Source organism: Acomys minous, assembly GCF_964271855.1.
Source record: "Acomys minous genome assembly, chromosome: 6".
Classification (NCBI taxonomy): domain Eukaryota; kingdom Metazoa; phylum Chordata; class Mammalia; order Rodentia; family Muridae; genus Acomys; species Acomys minous.
The window spans coordinates 129,755,132-129,776,629 of record NC_140487.1 but is presented as its reverse complement, the minus strand read 5'-3'; the positions used below and the strand labels follow the sequence as shown (position 1 = coordinate 129,776,629).

The 21,498-nt window shown below is 50.4% G+C and overlaps 2 protein-coding genes across 2 annotated transcripts; both read right to left on the bottom strand.

Annotated features, from left to right (window-relative positions):
• Positions 1-984: 984 nt before the first annotated feature.
• Positions 985-14,005, bottom strand: LOC311599089 (uncharacterized protein; the record flags this gene model as incomplete). Its single annotated transcript, XM_084784745.1, has 5 exons — positions 985-3,737; positions 4,185-5,278; positions 8,114-8,362; positions 8,550-8,665; positions 13,845-14,005. 5 exons carry the CDS (start codon positions 14,003-14,005, stop codon positions 3,507-3,509), a joined length of 1,851 nt encoding a protein of 616 aa, XP_084640871.1. The 3' UTR covers positions 985-3,506.
• A 3,417-nt stretch (positions 14,006-17,422) lies between these two features.
• LOC311599231 (large ribosomal subunit protein uL15-like) lies at positions 17,423-18,111 on the bottom strand. The gene is made up of 2 exons (XM_084784947.1): positions 17,942-18,111; positions 17,423-17,792 (listed from the first exon to the last, which is right to left on the bottom strand). Exons 1-2 carry the CDS (start codon positions 18,091-18,093, stop codon positions 17,477-17,479), a joined length of 468 nt encoding a protein of 155 aa, XP_084641073.1. The 5' UTR covers positions 18,094-18,111; the 3' UTR covers positions 17,423-17,476.
• Between the last annotated feature and the right edge of the window lie 3,387 nt (positions 18,112-21,498).

The following is a 21,498-nucleotide window of genomic DNA, read 5'->3' as shown; positions in this document are numbered from 1 at the left end:
ATTACAACTTATTAACCGAACCTACATCACTTATAACCCGACTAACCAAAACAATAGGAAAGAGGATTAAAAAACACAATAACAATACCGTAAGGATATCAGTTCCAAGGAATGATTCTCCTAGCGTAATCAGCAGGATTTCTTCTGCTGGAACCTGGAGCAACCAGAACCCAGAATCTCAGCAGGAGCCAGAGCCCAGAAGCTAGGTCTCGGAGCATTGAACAGCCAAAACTATCCCAAGTCTCCCAAGGCTCCGCCTCCACTTCTGGCCTCATTTATATAGCTCCTCCCTGAGTCTGTTCACGGGATCTTTTCAGCTGACAACAATCAAGCTCCTGCACGAGGCGGTGTTTGGTCTTCTAGTGAATTAACCTCACCTGTTCTCTCACAAGACCGTTCTGATCCCACACTTGGGATCAAACAGGTTTATCTCTCCTTCACAGCTCCAACTGTCAGGCTGCTCTGGCTCTGCTCTACAAGCCTCCCAGCATTCTTGCTGCCAGCCTAGACCAGAACTGGGTCTAGTAGGTTGCTGCACCCCAATATCTGAGCCCTATAGTGAATTCTGAAGCCTTCAAATAAAAGATAGGCAGCCTACAGCCTGGTCTACAAAGTGAGTCTAGGACAGCCAAGGCTACACAGAGAAACCCTGTCTCAAAAAAACAAAAAAACAAAAAACAAAAGATAGGCAGCCTAACTTGTTAGCTTGGAATACAGGCCTCCTAGGCTAAAAAAACGCAGGGCAAAAGACATCCAACACTCTAATTTCAATTTCTTTTGGTCTCATTCACAAAACAAATTATTTACCAAAAAAAAAAAAAATACTTATAATAAACACCAATCACGTCCCTCAACTGAAGAATGGACAAAGAAAGTCTGGGACATTTGCACAATGGAATACTATTCAGCTATCAAGAACTGTAAGACCCCCGACACGGCGGTCTTAACGCGGAGACCCCCACCAAGAACCAACGAGACCAAGGCTTCGGCTGCAACAAGCAAGAGGCTTTATTATTAAGGGGACGGGTACCCGGGCGTTTCAGTCTCCCAAGAGGCTGGCGCGCCGGGCGAGTCTTTAGGGGGTCCTTTATAGGGAGTTTGGCGGGAAGCTCGGTTACAGAAGCGAAAAGCATAGTTACAGGGCTCTGATTGGTAAATTTAAATGAGGCGAGGTTATAGTCCGGTCATTAGGTGGGCTCTGGGAGCAGGGGAGTTTACCCGTTCTCTGGGCCAGGTGGCCATCCATAAATATCTTGTTTGACATGGAGCGAGGTTATGGCCCGGCCATCGGATGGGAACAGGGGAGTTTGCCCACTCCCTGGGCCAGATGGCCGACCATAAATATTTTGTTTGACAAGGACAAGCACGCTTTTATCTTTCTCCTCTGAGCTCCAGGCCTCATCTTATCTCGGGAACCCATTATTCTAGTCTTGCCTTGCAAGATAACGTTACTGCTGCTATGCTTGCTATGCCGGGTGCACAGGGGAGGGGGTCTTACATTCCCCCCTCTTGTTGTAAATTGAATGAAATCTTTCATTCAATGACCTCTGGTTGTGTCTGTTGGAGCTGTTGGTATTGTCGGGTTAGAACCAAGGCCTGTACAACCGATAGGTGGCCTTGGTTTCGGATGAATTGCATCAGTCTGTTAAGAACGCAGGGCCCAAAAAGTAAGAGCAGAACAATAATTAACAAAGGGCCTGTTATGGTAGATATTAAAGTGGTGAACCAAGGAGCCTTATTAAACCAGTTTTCATACCACGTTCGTCCTGATTCGAATTGTAACTGTCGCTGTTTTAGTCTTTCTCGCAGCTTGGACATACTATCTCTAACTACCCCTGTATGGTCAGCGTAAAAACAACATTCTTCCTTGAGGGCTGCACAGAGTCCACCTTCTTTCAGGAATAAAATGTCTAACCCTCTACGATTTTGGAGTACTACCTCAGAAAGGGAGGTTAGGGACTGTTCTAATGCACTAATAGATTCTTCTAATGCTTGAAGATCTGCGTTCATGGCCTGTTGTAGCTGCTGAAAATGAGCAACCTGAGTGAGAGCAGTAGTCCCGGTTCCGATCCCTGCCGCAACTCCCCCGACTGTTAATCCTCCCAGTAGCAGTGCCAGAGTGATGGATACTGGCTCTCGGGGGTAACGATTAATCCCCTCAAAATAGCGGTATAGGTCGGAGGGGTCATGGTATGTGATCTTGGGGAAGAGCTGGACTAATACACAGAAGTCCGAAGACATTTTAAGGACGGATGTTGTGACACATGGGGTTAACCCAGTGTTACAGGCCCAGTAGGTTCCATTTGGGCCAGTGAGGTACCTGGTTTCCGAAATTTTCAGGGTGCTGGTCAAAGTGGTGTTGCACAGGGATTTATGGGACGAGGGGACGGTCCCTAAGCAAGTTCCCTTACCGGATATTTCAGACAGCGTAAGGCGGTGAGGGGTATTGGAGAGACACCTATTGTCTGGGGTGGAGGAGTTGGTAATGCTGGTCGTAAGGGCAACTCCCTCATAGTAAGGGGGTTGGGAGGTGAGACACATCCAACATTCCTTAGTCTTTTCCGGGGAAGTATAGTTTAGGGCCTGGTATGCCCCCGTTACCAAGTCCAGGAGCTGATTTCTCGTGTTAGGATGTGAATCTAGGGCAGAGGGGGTGCTAGGATTTACCGAAAATGACGTCGTCGGTGGAGCGGGTGGGGGTAGCACCTGGGGTCTAGGCTGGGCTTGAGGTGGCTCGGCCAGGACAGGGTTAGGGCCTATTGCCATGGTGGGAGCGGTAGTCAGGGTTAACTTGACCTTGAAAATTAGCCCATGGTCTTTGTTTGATTTATACAATCGCAACCCCCAAGTGTTCCCCTTAAGCCATCGGCGATCCTGCTTTCCTTTTTCTGTAAACTTGATGACTATGGGGTTGCAGTACTTTTTCTTGCAGGGCCCCTCTGGGCTATTGAAGGGGGCGCATTTAGTCTGGAGGTATTTATACTCATTTCTTTCTCCTTCTCCTGGCCTGTCATAGCTACTGTTTCTCTTTACCGTGATCAGGTCCCAACTGGAAGAGGGGTTCCAGGAAGCCTCGCCCGTGGTTTCACAGCCCCATGCGGCACAAAAGAAATCAGGGGCCCCCCCACATTGGCGCTTGAACTGCCGAGATTGGCCTTGTCCTGGGCAAACATAGAACTGAATGGACCGAAGATTAGCCCGGTAGAACTGTCCGGAGCACCCGAGAGTGCTTCCTATCCCATTTGGCACGCATAGTCTTTCAGCCGGGGGATTAGAGAGGTCAGTGTGGTCGGGAAGGTCCCATGTTAGTGACCCGGCTGCCAACTTACAGAGGTCTGGCGTCAGGTCCGGCCACCAAGTCCATGGGGGGTGTAGTGCGGTGACCGACCAGACGGTGTCTCCCTCTTCATTGGTTACCTCCCAGGTTTGTTGTACTGGAGTGTGAGGGCTGGCAGACGGGGCCCAGGGGAGGGATAGTAGGAGAAAAGTAAGGGTCATGGGGCGGATCAGGTTCGGGAAAGTCTTATCTTTAGGGGATTGTCGGTTCGATGGGCCTTCCATGTTGTCTTGTCTGGGTCTGTCTCCCTGGCTGCCTTGACGTGGGCTGCGTGGATCCAGGTGGCAATTCCGTCTACCTTGAGAGCCGTCGGGGTAGTCAGGAGAACAGCGTAAGGTCCTTTCCAGCGGGGTTCAAGGTTCTTGGTCCGGTGGCGTCGGACCCAGACGTAGTCTCCGACCTGGAATGGGTGAGGGGCCAGGGGTTTGTCAAGCTGGTCTTTATAAGCACGGGCTAGGGGCTTCCATACCTCATTTTGCACCTCTTGGAGGGCTCTTAGGTGTGCCTGGAGGGAAGGCCTGGTAGCGAAGGAGCCGATATCTGGGTCAAGGAAGTGAACAATAGGAACATGTGAACCATAGACAATCTCAAAGGGAGTAAGTCCATGTGGGCCAGGGGTGTTCCTAACCCTGTATAGGGCCAGGGGTAGCAGGGCCACCCAGTCCTTAGTGTCAGCTGCAAGCGTTAATTTAGTCAAAGTCTCCTTAATAGATCTATTCATGCGCTCTACCTGTCCTGAACTCTGGGGTCTATAAGAACAATGTAATTTCCAATTAATCCCCAGTAGTTTGGCCACCTGCTGGCTTACCTGGGAGACGAAGGCTGGTCCGTTGTCGGACCCAATTACCTGTGGCATCCCGTAGCGAGGGAAAATATCATCTAAAAGCTTCTTGGAAACCACCTTGGCCGTCTCATGTTTGGTGGGGAAGGCTTCAGTCCATCCTGAAAAAGTATCTACGAAGACCAGCAGGTACCGGTATCCGTATATACCTGGTTTGATCTCCGTGAAGTCAATTTTCCAATGGGTCCCTGGCCGGTGTCCTCGGACCCTAGTTCCTGACAAATTTAAGGACTTGTTGGTATTGACCAGCGTGCAGGGCCGGCAATTGTCAATGGCTCTCTGGAGGGCCTCCTTTTTTCCCAATAGGTAAAAGTCCGTTTCTTCTTTTTCAAGGAGGGTCTTCATCTTCTGGGCGCTTAAATGAGTGAGCTTGTGGAAGTAGTCAATCAAATAGTCAGTTTCTTTTGAGGGGACGACTACCTTGTCCTGGTATCGCCAATGGTCAGGGCCTTCAGGAAGCGCGCCCATCTTTTGAAGTCTTTGTATGTCGTCGTCGGTGAATTTCCAATTCCGGTCCTGCTGTCTTGGCGCTCCGGTGTCTCCTTGTAAGGAGAGCGCCTCGAGAGTGTCGAGGGGTCTTGTAGCGGCTTGGCGGGCTGTCTCGTCAGCCAGCCGATTACCTCGAGCCTCAGGAGAGTCCCCTTTCTGGTGGCCCGGGCAATGGATGATGCTGAGCTGCTGGGGTAAAAAGAGGGCCTTCAGGAGGGCCAGGATTTCAGTCTTATTTTTAATTTCTTTACCTTCTGAGGTGAGGAGTCCTCGGCGCCGATAAATTTCTCCATGTACGTGGGCTGTGGCGAAGGCATACCGGCTGTCTGTATAGACTGTTAGCCTTTTTCCTTTTGCCAGTTCCAGGGCCTTGGTCAGGGCGATCAGTTCAGCACGCTGGGCGGAGGTCCCTGGGGGCAGAGGGCTGGCCCATATTACCTGGTCGGTGGTGGTGATAGCCGCTCCGGCCCGTCGTGTCCCGTTATCCAGGAAGCTGCTCCCATCCGTATACCAAACGAAGTCTGGGTGAGGGAGGGGCTGGTCAGTGAGGTCAGGGCGGGTTCCGTGGATTTCCGCCAGGACTTGCTGACAGTCATGATCCTCGGGCCCGTCTGGGAGAGGGAGCAGCGTGGCAGGGTTGAGATTGGTTATTGGCCCAAAGGTGACTCTGTCCGAGTCTAAAAGCATGGCCTGGTAATGTGTAACCCGGGCGTTGGAGAGCCATCTGTCTGGGGGCTGCCGGACCAGGGATTCCATGGCATGGGGCGCTAAGATAGTAATTGGCTGTCCCATGGTGAGTTTATTAGAGTCTTTAAGGAGTAAGGCGGCTGTAGCAACCATCCGTAGGCAAGGGGGCCAGCCTGCTGCCACGGAGTCCAGTTTCTTAGAGAGGTAGGCTATAGGCCTTTTCCAGGGCCCCAGTCTCTGAATTAGAATTCCCTTGGCGTAGCCTTGCTTCTCGTCAATGAACAACTCAAAGGGCTTGGTTAAATCGGGCAGCCCCAGTGCGGGGGCTGAAATTAAGGCAGTCTTAATAGCCTCGAAGGCCTGTTGATGGGTGGGCCCCCAGACAAACATCGTTCCTGGCTTGGTGAGGGGGTACAGGGGAGCTGCCAGTTCCGCGAACCCAGGGATCCAGAGGCGGCAAAAGCCCGCTGTTCCTAAAAATTCTCTGAGCTGACGGGGGGACCGCGGTGGCGGGATTTGGAGGACAGTTTGTTTCCTAGCCGGAGTGAGCCACCTCTGTCCATCCTTGATGGAGTAACCTAGGTAGGTTACTTCAGTCTGGCAAATTTGTGCCTTCTTGAAAGAGGCTCGATACCCCAGCCGTCCTAGGACTTGTAGGAGGGCGTGGGTTCCCCGTCGGCAGCTCTCCTTAGAGGGGGCTGCCAGGAGGAGATCGTCCACATATTGGAGCAATATGAGGTCTGGGTATCGTACCCTGAAGTCGGCCAAATCACGGTGTAAGGCCTCATCGAACAGAGTGGGACTATTTTTAAATCCCTGTGGCAGCCGTGTCCATGTTAGTTGCCCCGAAATCCCCAAGTCGGGGTCCTTCCATTCGAATGCAAAGAGAGGCTGGCTGGAGGGATGCAGTCTTAGGCAGAAGAAAGCATCCTTTAAGTCCAGCACAGTGTACCAGACATGGTCTGGGGATAGCCCCGTCAATAGGTTGTAAGGGTTGGGGACAGTAGGATGTATGTCTTCAACCCGTTTGTTGACTTCTCTTAAGTCTTGGACCGGCCGATAATCCCCCGTTCCGGGCTTTTTAACAGGAAGCAAGGGGGTGTTCCAGGGAGACTGACAAGGAGTCAGTATGCCTTGGTCCAGGAGTCTCCGAATATGAGGCCGTATTCCCAGGTAGGCTGCCTGTGACATAGGGTACTGCCGGATAGAGACTGGGGTGGCAGAAGCCTTAAGGTGTACTAATATGGGGGGCTGTTGGTGAGCTAGGCCCATTCCCCCAGTTTCGGCCCATGATGATGGATACAGGGCTTGCCAGTCTGGGCTAGGGGTATCGCTCCCAGGGGGGTCAGTCTCATACAATCTGTATTCATCCTCTAAATTTAATACCAAAGTCTGAATAGGCCGCCCTTGTGGTCCTGTCACACGAGTGTGCCCTTCTTCGAAGTGAATTTGGGCCTTGAGTTTGGTTAATAAGTCTCTTCCCAGGAGGGGATATGGGCAGTCCGGGACATGAAGAAAGGAATGTGAGACCTTACCGGTGGCAAGATGTACTTTTCTCTCGGTGGTCCAGCGGTAAGGCTTCCCGCCAGTCGCTCCTTGCACCCAGACAGTCTTTGTTGTCAGGGGCCCCGGTGCGGTGGTAAGGACGGAGTGCTGAGCTCCCGTATCCACCAAGAAGGTGACGGGTTGCCCCCCCACATTTAGAGTTAGCCGGGGTTCAGGGGGAGGCTCCTGACCCTGACTTCTTCAGTCTTCCAGGTTGAGGAGAGCCGCGGAGGGGGGGGTTCTACGGGGCCCTTTGGGACGCCTGGGACAGTCCCGTACCCAGTGACCTCTCTCCTTACAATAGGCACATTGGTCCTTATCCACAGGGGTTTTTCTCCGTTCTCCCTGGCCCTGACTATCCTGGCGCCCTGAAACTACGGTGGCCAAAAGTCTACTCATTTCCCTATGTCTCTTCTTATCTCTAGCATTTTCCCTTTCTTCCGCTTCTTTTCTCAATCTCTCTTCCCTTTCTTCAGACTCTTTCCTAAGCCTTTCTTCTCTCTCTTCCGGCGTCTCTCTCTTATTATAAACTTTCTCTGCCTCCTTTAAAAGATCCTGAACTGTACTCTCTTTAAGTTCCTCCAATTTCTCCAATTTGCGTCTGATATCTGGGGCAGACTGCCAGATAAAAGCCATGGCCAGGGTGGTGGCCAGGAGGGGGTCCTCCGGATCATATGGAGTATAGACCCTATAAGCCTCTTTTAGACGCTCAAGGAAAGCTGACGGCGTCTCATCTGCTTTTTGAGTAACCATCTTAACCTGGGCCAAATTGGTGGGCCGCCTGGCGGCTTTTTGGAGACCCGCTATAAGCAGCTGACGATAAAGGCGTAGGTGGGCCCTACCTTCCTCAGTATTGAAGTCCCAGTCGGGTCGTTCCAAGGGGAAGGCACTGGCTATCTCATTTGGCAGCTGGGTAGGCCGCCCATTAGCTCCTGGGACGCTCTTGCGTGCCTCCAGAAGGACGCACTGCTTTTCCTCAGAGGTAAGGAGCGTCTGTAGAAGCTGTTGACAATCATCCCAAGTGGGTTGATGGGTGACTAGAATGGACTCAATAAGGGAGGTTAGCCGGGAGGGGTCCTTAGAAAAAGAAGGGTTATTATTTTTCCAATTATAAAGATCTGAGGCGGAAAACGGCCAATATTGCATCTGGCCACCCGTGCCAGCCCGAAGAGGGAAGGCCTGAGAGGTCTGAGGTGGAACTTCGCGCCGGCTACGGAGTCGGCCGGCCATCGGTGAGGCCTCGGGTGCTGCGGTAGGAGCAATATCTTCAGGGCGGGGCGTGATATCCCCAGGTGTCCCCGGCGGGGGAGGAGCCGAGGGAGTCGGAGGTCCGGCCGATGAGGCTGGACCTGGAACCACTAGGGCCCGGTAGGGGGGTGGTTCTTCAGTCAGGAGATCCAGGAGGGGACCCTCATCTGGCGGCAAGACCTTCTGGGCTGGACGGACAATGGCGGGATAGAGACCTGTCCCAGCGGGGGGCGGAGCGGAGTGAAGCCCGGTCCCAGCTGAATCTGCCATGGCAGGGGACACTGGCTGGGGCGGAGCGAGGGGAAGCCCGGTCCCAGCTGAATCTGCCATGGCAGGGGACACTGGCTGGGGCGGAGCGAGGGGAAGCCCGGTCCCAGCGGAACCCGCCAGAGCAGAAACTACAGGCAGGGGCATTGCGGGAGGGAGCCCGGTCCCAGCGGAACCCGCCAGAGCAGAAACTACAGGCAGGGGCATTGCGGGAGGGAGCCCGGTCCCAGCGGAACCCGCCAGAGCAGAAACTACAGGCAGGGGCATTGCGGGAGGGAGCCCGGTCCCAGCGGAACCCGCCAGAGCAGAAGGCGCCGGCTGGGGTGTTGCGGCGGGAGTCGCGGAGTGGGGCCCGGCCCCGGCGGGAGTCGCGGAGTGGGGCCCGGCCCCGGCGGGAGTCGCGGAGTGGGGCCCGGCCCCGGCGGGAGTCGCGGAGTGGGGCCCGGCCCCGGCGGGAGTCGCGGAGTGGGGCCCGGCCCCGGCGGGAGTCGCGGAGTGGGGCTGAATGAGGAAAGGTCTGACCCATGGAGGGGGGTCACGAACGAGAGATTCCCAAGTCATTATGTAGGGGACCTGGTCCGGATGACCGTGTGGTCCAGGGTCTATAATTTTGGACTTGATCTGTAGAATGAGAGAAAGGTTAAAAGTGCCATCTTGTGGCCACCCGGTATAAAGCGTAGGCCATTCAGCGGAACAAAGAGTTTTCCATCTGCCCTTGCGAACTTCTACTGACAAATTGTGCGCTATGGCACGGACCTCTTTGAAGTGCTGCAAAGTAAGGGTTAGTGGGGTGACAAGAGTCTGACCCATGGTGCCGAAAATATAGAACGAAACACAACAGAGAAACACTACACACAGAAGACCAGACACAGCCTGCGCGGGACGCTTGCGCCAAAGCAAAAATAAAGCGGCGGTTGCAGGCGGCGGCTCGGCCGCCGCAGGGGATCCGTACCCCCCGCCTTCCAGATGAGGCGAATAGCCTCTCAGATGGGCCGGAGCCCCAAATAACCCTGGAGGAGACAGGGTTCTAGTACAGAATTCCACAGGGACGTCTCCCCGGGCCACAAGGGGGGAGTACAAGCCCGTCAGCTTCCCCCGCCCTTGCCAGATTCAGAGAGTTTGCGCAAACACCGAGACACGTAACGATTAACAACGATCAACAACGACAAAGCCGGCCGGCGCAAAGACAAAGGCTTACCTCCCGAATTTGGGTCGATGGTCCCCAGGCGGGGGTCTCGATCTCGCTGGGGCCTCCAAATGTAAGACCCCCGACACGGCGGTCTTAACGCGGAGACCCCCACCAAGAACCAACGAGACCAAGGCTTCGGCTGCAACAAGCAAGAGGCTTTATTATTAAGGGGACGGGTACCCGGGCGTTTCAGTCTCCCAAGAGGCTGGCGCGCCGGGCGAGTCTTTAGGGGGTCCTTTATAGGGAGTTTGGCGGGAAGCTCGGTTACAGAAGCGAAAAGCATAGTTACAGGGCTCTGATTGGTAAATTTAAATGAGGCGAGGTTATAGTCCGGTCATTAGGTGGGCTCTGGGAGCAGGGGAGTTTACCCGTTCTCTGGGCCAGGTGGCCATCCATAAATATCTTGTTTGACATGGAGCGAGGTTATGGCCCGGCCATCGGATGGGAACAGGGGAGTTTGCCCACTCCCTGGGCCAGATGGCCGACCATAAATATTTTGTTTGACAAGGACAAGCACGCTTTTATCTTTCTCCTCTGAGCTCCAGGCCTCATCTTATCTCGGGAACCCATTATTCTAGTCTTGCCTTGCAAGATAACGTTACTGCTGCTATGCTTGCTATGCCGGGTGCACAGGGGAGGGGGTCTTACAGAACAAGGAAATCTTGAAATCTGCAGGCAAATGGATTGAACTAGAAATGATCATCCTGAGTGAGGTAACCCAGACCCAGAAAGACACATGGTATATATTCACTTATAAGTGGATATTAGCTCAACCCAGATGTCCTCACCCAGTGGGGGATCAGGGTTGTCAGAAACTCCACAAGGAGACTATTGAGGCATGTGAATCTGGACCCAGGGGGTCCTGCACAAACTGGTGCACCAACCAAGGATTGCAAGCAGAGAACACAGACTCCCTGTTCAGATGTAGATGATGGACAGCTCACTGTCCACAGGGGGAGGAAGATGAGAGGGGGACTGTCCTGTCCCACGGGACAACTTCAAACCAGGGTTCACCTGAAGGAAGGAGTGCAGATGGGGGAAGAGCAGAGAACACGGAGACAAGAAGGCCAGGTAGAGGATCTCTGATTTATATAGACATCAGACACCTGCTTGCATACTCCATGCACTTTGCCCTGAGGGAGGCTATAAAGGAAGCATTCTCTTGCTAAATTCTCCTGTTACAGAAACTTGTTACAAGTCCTCAGGGGAGCTGGGAAGAGAGCAGAGCCTGTAGAGACTCTCTGCCCAAGTTCCTCAGTCTTATCTCTGCAGTAGGTAGTTCACACACTCAGATGTGGCAGCCTCCACAACAACACAAAGGATCCTCCCAGCAGGTTCTGGCTAGCAGAAGGCTGCCTTTGCACTCACTGAGTCACGGTTCTGAATTATGGCTCCCAGCAGGGGACTGCCTCTGACAACATCTCTGGTGCCTTTGATTTGCTCACTGCCCCTGAGGGGAGAGGTCCTATGGAGGGACAGAGGAAAGGAATGCAGGCTCTCAAGATGAGACCAGGTAGGCTGTGGTCAGATGGTTGGGGATGAGGACCCTACCTGTCAGAGGTTGGAGGCCGAAATAGAATGGAAAGGGAGGGAGGGGATTACAATTAGGATGTCATGTTAATAAATCATCATCATCATAAGACATTTTTTCAAAGGGCAGTAAGCAATCTCAACCAATGTGCCATCTCTTCAACCAAACTCCTTGCTCTTAAGTTACAGGGGCCAACTCTCCCTCTTTGCAGAGTGATGCACCCACATAGTGCTGTGCACAGAGGGACTAAAGCAACCTCAGCCACAGCTGACACCTTCAAGTCTTCTTGTCACTTCCCATTTGTTTACACTGCACTAAACTAGGTTTTCCATCACTGGCAGCCACTGCATCTCAGCTGACATACATCTGTATGTGCAGAATTCTTAGAGACCGAACAACCCAGAGCCTTTCATTTCCCTAATAGACAGTGACCCTCTCAGAGAAACTCCAGCACAACAAAATCATTACTTACTACATGAAGCCAACCCCAGAGAAGGTAACTGGGATGTTAGAGACTGTATCACACCACACACAAAGAGAACACACTGCCTTTCTTTAAGGAGACACAAAAGAATGCACTGAAAACGTGTGAGCCACAGCAGCAGTCTTCTCAAGCTGGAGGGTCAGAGTGATGTGTAGGGCTCTGGCTTCTTCCAGAAACGCAGCATGAGCGAATGCAAGGAGGAGCACACAGCAGCCTCTGGGAAACAAGAACCTCACAAGCTCTCCAGCACCTAAGTCTCAGCAGATGAGTCCATCCCAGAGACAGAGGGAAGATGGACAGATGCCACACAGGTGGGAGACTGACTCCACATGGTGCAAGACCTGTCAGTTCAGACAGAGCTGTCAGAGCCTATTAGGCTCAGGGTCACCCAGGAGGATGGGGGTGGGGGAGCCAAGCCTGCTACTGAGGTCACCCTCCAACAGCTTCAGGTAGAGTCTGATGCAAAGTTTTAGCCTCCTGCTGTGGAACATTTCTGGCCCTGGGCCTATATTTCCAATTCATATTCAAGGCCAAGTACTCAGGTAAACCCAAGCCCCAGAGTTGCTGCCACTCCAAACTGATAGGAAAGCAGCAAAGCACAGCAAAAGGAAACTCTTCCAGGCCAGGAGTCTTTGAGCTCAGGTCAAAGGGCATGACAATGTCCCAGATTTTATATCCTGCTTCCATATGTTTACAGAGCCGGGCAGAGGAGGGGCATCTCACTGCTGCCTTGCCTGGGCATCACTCAAGGGCAGGTGTCTATGCAAGAAGGGGGCACTCAGATGGGATCTTCATGCAGTTTAAAGTCTCAACTGTCACATGGGTTATCCTGACCATTTAGAGAAGATCACCCACCACATCACAGCCACACACTTACTTTACCATTAGAATTATGTTGAACATTGGTAAAGATGCCAGTTCTATGGTATTGACACCGGCTGTCAGCGAGTGACCCAGCCTTCCCGTGTCCCAGCAGGGAATTACCACGTCTTCAAATGCAATGAAGGTAAGTACCATGCACCACACATAACTGGACAAAGTAACTCTTTTTTTTTTTTTTTTTTTTTTTTTTTTTTTAGTTTTTTGAGACAGGGTTTCTCTGTGTTGCCTTGACTGTCCTGGACTCACTCTGTAGACCAGACTGGCCTCGAACTCACAGCAATCCACCTGCCTCTGCCTCCCAAGTGCTGGGATTAAAGCTGTGAGCCACCACGCCCCAGCTCAAAGTAACTCTTAAAGCTAGAAGGGTAGACTGTTGACATCAGTGATTCACTGAATCATTAAATGGGACGATATCCCTCACAGCAATTTTCAGTTCCTGTTAGGACCACCTTCACATATGTGGTTTATCTTCCATCAAAGCACCAGTGTCTGGCAAATGACTACAGACTAGTTTGATCTGTAGAAAGTTTAAGGCACTAACAGGTGTAAAGTGAACAGCATAGGCAAGTTGGCTTCTGCCCTAACTTCCTCCACAGGCATGTTCCTTCTCAGTCATACCTGTTCATGCACACAATTCATATACTGCATGGCTCCGTGTTCTGTTGAAAAGACCAATTATTTTTTTCCTCTCTCTCTCTCTCTCTCTCTCTCTCTCTCTCTCTCTCTCTCTCTCTCTCTCTCTCTCTCTCTCTCTCTCTCTCTCTCTCTCCACCTCCTCCTGCTTTAAAAGTAACTCTACCGTCAAGAACCTGGAAATCTGTGCCAAAGCCTCTAAGAAGAAACACCATCTTCACAGACCCTCTATGTGCCTTGGACCTCTCCGGACCTCCCCACTGGTTCCAAAGCTTGCCTAAATCTTGTAGAAAAGACAGTGAATCATTCGTTGTTTCTGCCCCAAAGAGCTACAGAGAGCACCTGAACTCAAATACCGGGTCCAGCCTTGGAAATGCCCAACAAAGTAACAGAGGCAGGGAACAGACAGGGACGACCCTCACACACGTGCAAAAGGATTCTCTGCCCCACAGACAGGTGTCCCAGTTTTGAACAATTAAGTGCAAACTGATAATACAACCAGCGATCGAAAGGACGTCTTCACGAAGCACCGCAGAGACTGATGGCGCCTTAACGCCAACAGGTGCTCCCAATCAAGCATGCTCCCCAGGTTTTCCAAGGGGACTGGTGAGCGCAGACACAAGCTGGGGTCGCCTCTGGCCTCCCCTCCCCAAAAGAGGGCAAAGGCCCGGGTAGCTCGGAGCTGGTCAAAGTTTGGGACCGCGGCTGCACCCCACCAGCGCGCTGAATTCAGTGCAGACCACGCTCCTGGTGAGAGCTGCAGAGAACTGGGACCGTGGCTTTCCGAGCGCCAAGTCCGTATCCCAGGCGTCCGCTCCACTGTGTACAGGACGCGGCACGAAGTTGCGGACCCTGAGGCCCCACTCAGCCATCCTGGGTCAAGCCTGGCACAGCTTCGCCCCAATCGGCTCCCGTCGGCCCCGTTCGGCTCCCGTCCCCTCAGCTCTTCTCCCAGGCCATACTCACCTGCGGAGTCGGGGGCTCTGCTTTACGAACCCTGAGTCCGGATGCTGGCGCCAGAAGCCGAAAGCAAAGCTATGCTGGAAGGGTCCCTCCGAAGCGCATCCCTCCGCCGCTCTTCCTGTCAGGCGGTCTGGAGCCTGGGGCTCCCAAGGCCTCAGGGCGCCGCCCTCTCATTCTCACCGGGTCTCCCCAGGAAAAGGGAGAGGGGACCTTGGGGGCGGGGCTTGGAGGGGCGGGGCAAGGAGGCGGGATGACCCAAGGCCTTTCAAGAAGAGAGACCACAGAGTGGAAGGCAGCCACGGACCAGCTGATTGGCTAAACAGCGCTTTATTGACAGTTGTGACATACATTCTGCATTCCTCCACAGCCGTGGTGGCGCACGCCTTTAATCCCAGCACTCGGGAGGCAGAGGCAGGCAGATCGCTATGAGTTCGAAGCCAGCCTGGTCTAAAAAGCGAGTCCAGGACAGCCAAGGCTACACAGAGAAACCCTGTTTGGAAAATCAAAAAAAGAAAAATGAAAATTGAGTCTCTCTCTCTCTCTCTCTCTCTCTCTCTCTCTCTCTCTCTCTCTCTCTCTCTCTCTCTCTCTCTCTCTCACACACACACACACACACACACACACACACACACAGGATGAAACATGAAAAGTTCCAATGAGTGCAGTCACAAAGACAGAATGAATTGTTTTGTGTTGTTATTTATCTTTAAAGAGGTGTGTGTGTGTGTGTGTGTGTGTAATCTTAAAAGAATCACACATCTTAACTTTAACCAACCATTTCTAGTTTAAATCCCCAAGGTGCCCATCTACTCATGAACAATTTTTATCAAATCACGTCAAGGAAGCTGAGGGCAAGAATAGGAGTAAGAAATCAATCCCCTACAAGTCCAGCTTCAGTGACTTCAGCTAGTGGTAGTCGGGGCATTGTTTTTGCTTATAAGCCTTAAAAAGTCTCTAGCTCAGCTATTAAGAGTGTACTTTTCTAAATAATAATAATAATAATAATAATAATAATAATAATAATAATAATAATAATAAATTTTTTTAAATAAAAAAAAAGAGTGTACTTTTCTAAATCTCAAACTTGCTAAACAAACAGTTTTGCCAAATTCTTTGTAAGGGCAGTTGTCATTGCTAACAGTCTATATCTCTGAGTTCTATCCTCTGGGTTTTGTTGTTTTGTTTTGTTTTGTTTTTTGGTTTTTTGGTTTGTTTGTTTTTTGCTTCTGTTTTTTATTTTGGTTTTTCGACACAAGGTTTCTCTGTATATCCTTTGCTTTCCTGGACTTGCTTTGTAGATCAGGCTGGCCTAATCACAGGCATGTGCCACCACACCAGAATCTTTAAATTCTCTCTAAGGGTGGTGGTCGAATCATGAATGTGCTCTAGCAGCAACGCCTGAAACAGATCAAGCACTCACTTGTTAATGCCCGGCTGTGGCTCTGGAGAGGTCCAGGGCGGGGTCTCAGGTGCTGAATGCGGATGCCCTTCCAGCTTGCTTCCTCTCTTGGGTGGCCAGAGCTGATGGCTCAGGCAACCGATCAGGATTGAAAGAGAAAGGAGGGAAGGGGAAAAGGAGCCCAAGGTTTCTTCTCTAGTAACTGGCTGTACTGCGGCTGAGGAGAACTTGAACTGACCACAAATTTTCTATGGCTGAGGCTCTAAAAGTGGCTTCTGGCTAGAAACTGCACTGGGGTCATAAAAGGAGGCTCTGTGCTCTGTAGAAAGGCCTCTTTCCGGAGATCTCCAATAAGTTTGTGTAAACTTAAGCTTATTAGCAGTAGAAGGCTGATAGCCCCGAGTCTGCTAACTTATTTGCGAATCTACAAAGAAGTAATAAGTAAGAGAGAGATAGAAAATAAACCACTCACACACATGCATTCAAGAGAAAAGGTGGATGAAATTAGGCATCTTGACTTCAACTGAAGTCAGGTTTCCCAATGTCAGCACATACATTCAAGAGAAAAGATTTAGCCGGGCGGTGGTGGCGCACGCCTGTAATCCCAGCACTCAGGAGGCAGAGGCAGGCGGATCGCTGTGAGTTCGAGGCCAGCCTGGTCTACAAAGTGAGTCCAGGACAGCCAGGGCTAACACAGAGAAACCCTGTCTCGAAAAAACCAAAAAAAAAAAAAAAAAAAAAAAAAAAAGAGAAAAGATTTAAGAGAAGAGGTGGATGAAGTCAGACATCTTAACTTTGATTGAAGTTAAGCTTCCAATTCCCCAGCCACATTTATTGTAGAAGACTGTATTTATACTTCTGAGTACAGGAATTCCCTCATAGTCAAAAGAGTGCAATTAATCACAAAAACAGATGAATTCTAAAATACAACAGGTTACATGTTTTAAATCTAAACATTTCTTAGCTATGTATCCATTACATAAGTTCATAGTGAGTTCAGAATGACAAAGGTTGACAGGGTCTAAGGTTAATAGGGTTTGAAACTTATAGGGTATACAACTTATCAGTTAGGACATTTAAGACCTGGGGGCTAGGTCCTACTTCCCAGAGCCCAATGAGAGACAAGAGTCCAGTCCGATGCAAACCGCAAGGGATACTTTATTGATCCATCGAGATGGAGTCTACCAAGCTCTATTGAGCTGGAGACCCTGAAGAAGCAAAGCTTGGGTCTTTTATACTCTTACAGAAGCAGAAGTGGTGGTTACGCAGAGTTGTTGGACCATGGTTGGTTCTTAAGAATGCCCTTTAAAATGATTGGTTACTAGTTATTTTATCCCTGAGGGGACAAGAGCTCAACTTGGGACACCATGTGATGTCAGGTGTTCGGGACAGGTATAAGGGTGTGGTTTTTCTTGGAAAGTATAGAACAGCCCTGAGGCAATCTCGGAAGGTACCGAGTAGTCAAGGTTGAAAAAAAACTTTTCTATCTTTTCAGACAGACCTAACTATACATTATCCAGCTATCTCTTAGTTCATAATGAGCTCAGGACAATAATTTTATCTGTCTTTCATTCTAACAAACAGAGTAAGCCGGGTGTGGTGGCCCATGCCTTTAATCCCAGCACTAGGGAGACAGAGGCAGTCAGGTCACTATGAGTTTGAGGCCAGCCTGGTCTACAAAGTTAGTCCGGGACAGCCAAGGCTGCCCAGAGAGACCCTGTCTCAAAAAAAAAAAAAGCAGAGTAAATTCAGACATCTCTAGGTAACTTCATTCATACATGTGAATTTTAAACAAACTTGCCTCTATTTATGGTGAAAATACCAGGATTCATGGTGCCATCTGCAGTGGAGGCTTATCGGAAGCCACAAATCTGGTAGTAGGCTATCCTTAGTGAGGCATCCGGAAGTCCACAAAGATATTTATTTATTTATTTATTTATTTTTTTAAATGTTAGCATTTAATTAACCTCCTCAGGCAGCTTTAAGCCACCAGGACACAGGCACCTCCAACACCCTTAATCTTCTCTTCAGTTCTTCTGCTAAAGAATTTGGCCTTCACAATGACTGGCTGCTCAGGGAGCTTGCCCTTCCCCAGAACTTTGTAGTATCCCGATCGCACAACATCAATGATGGGAGCAACTCCGGTCTTGTTTTTTGCAGCATTGACCCGTGTCTGCTCACTGACCAGTGTCCACAGCTTATCCAGGTTGACAGCTGGGCAGAAGCTCTGGTTCCTCTTTAAGTGGTAATGCCTCATACCAACTTTCCCAAAGTAACCTGGGTGGTATTTGTCGAAGCTGATCCTGTGGTGGTGCGCGCCTCCAGCATTCCCGCGGCCCCCAGCGTGCTTGCGGTGCTCACTGACACGGCCGTGACCATGGCTTGATCCTGCGGTGGTGCGCGCCTCCAGCATTCCCGCGGCCCCCAGCGTGCTTGCGGTGCTCACTGACGCGGCCGTGACCATGGCTTGATCCTGTGGTGGTGCGCGCCTCCAGCATTCCCGCGGCCCCCAGCGTGCTTGCGGTGCTTACCGATGCGGCCGTGCCCGTGGCTTACATGGCCCCGGAGTTTTCGGGTCTTCCTCAGTCTGGATGGCATGGCGGCGGCAGAAAGGAAAGAGGGCCACAAAGGTATTTATTGCAGCCATAAACTAACTTTAACTTTTAAAACTATTTGAATCAAATCGGGAATTCCATAATCAGGGATTAATTCATCTGAATTACAAACAGTACATCTTTAATAAAGTCCTGTAGGAAGTTTGCTCAGTCAGAGCTAGTCAGTACCCAGAAAATAACAGTTCACACCAATGCCAGATGTATTTACTTTTGATTTTTTTTTAGATTTATTTATTATTTATACAGTATTCTGCCCACACGTGTGCCTGCCCACCACAAGAAGACACCAGATCTCATTACAGATGGTTGTGAGCCACCATGTGGTTGCTGGGAATTGAACTCGGGACCTTTGGAAGAACAGATGCTGCTCTTAACCTCTGAGCCATCTCTCCAGCCCTACTGTCTAATCTTGGCTGTCCTGGACTCACTTTGTAGACCAAGCTGGCCTTAGATTCACAGTGATCCACCTGCCTCTGCCTCCCTGGGTGCTGGGATTAAAGGCATGCACCACCATGCCGGGCTCTAATGCCAGATTTTAGAGAGATGCAGTAAAACACAATTGACAGAGTAGTCAGAGGTTGGAAGCAATTCTGGGGTACATCATGATACAGACCTTGCAAATACTGGACAACCTCCAGAGATCTCTCATGCCTACTGGACTTCCCCAAATCAATGGTTCCCGATAGCATGTCAGAGGCTGGAAGCAGTTTGGGGTTGCATCGTGGTACAATACCTTGCAAACCCCAGGTCACCTCCTAGACAGCCCACACGCCCAGTGAGCTCCCTTAACAGGGTGGCTCTTGGCACTCACTATTATTTACTGTAAGTGCCAATGACACTGCCCCCTTCGAGTTTTTGTACAAGTCATAAAATAAGGGGGGAGGGGTGAAGATCGCAAGGGCAACAAGCAGAGCAAGGAATGCTGCAAAACAGCATGAACTCCTCAGGACAGGCAGTCCTCCAGGCTCTGCAGAGCAGAGGCACACCCTTTGTTGCTGTGCTAGCCAGTGGGGTGGAGCTGCAGGGGCCTCAAGGAAGGACAATTCTCTCCTCCCCTCCCCAGGACTGCCTGCCCCAGAGACAGGGTTTCTCTGTGTAAAATCCTTAGCTGTAGACCAGGCTGGCCTCAAACTCAGAGAGCACCCCCCAAACCTAAATTCCTCTTCCAGCACAGTCCACCTGACTCTGCCTCCCTGAGTGCTGGGATTATAGGCATGCATGCCCAATCATGCACAACTGTAAGGGACATTTCTTTATTGCAATATTGTCCTTTCCTTCAATTCAAACTGTAAATGAATCATAGACCAGGTTGGCCTTAGAGTTCTGTTTGACTCTGCCAATGCTGTTGGGAATTTCCCTTATTTTGAAAACTTTTATCTTACCTGTGGGATCACTCAGTTTATTTTTTTTATTTATTTATTTACTTTTGTTTGTTTGTTTGTTTTTTTCGAGACAGGGTTTCTCTGTGTAGCCTTGGCATCCTGGACTCACTTTGTAGACTAGGCTGGCCTCGAACTCACAGCAATCTGCCTACCTCTGCCTCCGGAGTGCTGGGATTAACGTCGTGCGCCACCACTCAGTTTATGATAAAAAAAAAAAAAACAAACAAACAAAGAACAACCAAAACCAAACAAACCCCACCCACAAAATCCAAAAATGAAACAAAACAAAGAAAACAAACCAAAAAATAAGTAAATAAATAAAGAAAAGAAAAGTAAAAGATAATGCTGTCTTCAAAGATTAGCCAAATGACTTTGTGTGCCTAATTTTAAATTTTTTCAAAAAGCAGGGCCTGCAGGCCAGGTGTGGTGGCACACACCTTGCTTGAATCCCAGCACTCTGGAGATAGAGGCATGCAGATAACTGTGAGTTCGAGGCCAGCCAGCCTGTCTCAAACCAAACCAAACCAAACCAAAAAGCAGGGCCTGCAATGGGTCTGGGCCATAGGAGGACAAGCCTCCTATCTCCAATGGAGTCTCACTGGGTGTGTGTATAGATCATAATGAGCTTGGGGATCTACGATTGGAATGCATTGTAGGAAATAAAAATTCAGTTAAAAGAAGAGCCCGCTCCCCAAACCTAATTGACCAAACAGTCAGTCAGTCAGTCTTGAAAGCCTCAGGTAGTCTCTGTAGATCAACTGTACATTTTTATCAGTTGGGGTGTGCTTGGTTAAAACAAAGAAAAGAAAAACAGCCGAGCGGTGGTGGCGCATACCTTTAGTCCCAGCTCTCAGGAGGCAGAGGCAGGCGGATCGCTGTGAGTTCGAGGGCAGCCTGGTCTACAAAGTGAGTCCAGGACAGCCAGGGCTACACAGAGAAACCTTGTCTCAAAAAAACCAAAAAAACAAAACAAAAACAAAGATGGGGGGCTGGAGAGATGGCTCAGAGCATTGTCTGCTTTTCCAAAGGACCTGGGTTCAATTCTCATCTCCCACATGGCAGCTCACTCCTGTCTTTAACTCCAGTTCCAAGATATCTGACACTTTCATGCATGCAGCACTATGCCTGGCTCTCATGCCAGCCTTTAGAGGGATGCATGCAGCAGTGAGTGGTTCTCGGAGGTTGGAAGCAATTCTGGAGGTGCATCATGGGACAGGATCACCTCCTAGAAAGCCCACATGCCTAATGAGCTCCTTTAACAGGATGGCCCTCGGCATGCCTGGCCGTTGCGTGCAGCTGAGTCACAGAGTTTCTCATTGATTGAACAAAAACCCAATCGCTAACGCTGAGATGATGATGTGGCTGGTGTGCCTGAAATAAACATATAGTTATGCGACCCAACAGGAACAGGAACAGAAACAGGTCTCTCTCAACACCAGGAGAACTGAACCTATCTTGGTCTCCACTGGTAAAGATCCCCACCCCCGCACCCAAACTGTGAGCTACAAGAGGCAGCTCTCTCCACGCATCTTGCACCGTAAAATGGTGGAAAGTCTAGCCAGCACTCACTCTGGATGCAAAGGCAGGCGGATCTCCATGAGCCTGGTCTACAGAGCGATTTCCAGGAGCTGTCACACAGAGGAAACCCTGTCTTGAAACCCACCCCCCAAAAGGTGGAAAAATTCACTCCCACTTTTCTTCGGGAAGAAGTGGACACTAACCAGTCTAAAAGGTGTGTGTGTGTGTGTGTGTGTGTGTTGGGGGGTGGGTGGGGGGAGGTGTTCCTCTTTACTTCTAAAAGAAACAATAGGTCAAGCAAAGCCTTCCTTTGATTTTTTTAAAAGATTTATTTATTTATTATGTGTGCCTGTATGTCAGAAGAAGGCACCAGATCTCAGTCTAGATGGTTGTGAGCCACCATGTGGTTGCTGGGAATTGAACTCAGGACCTTTGGAGGAAGAACAGCCAGTGCTCTTAACCTCTGAGCCATCTCTCCAGCCCCTTCC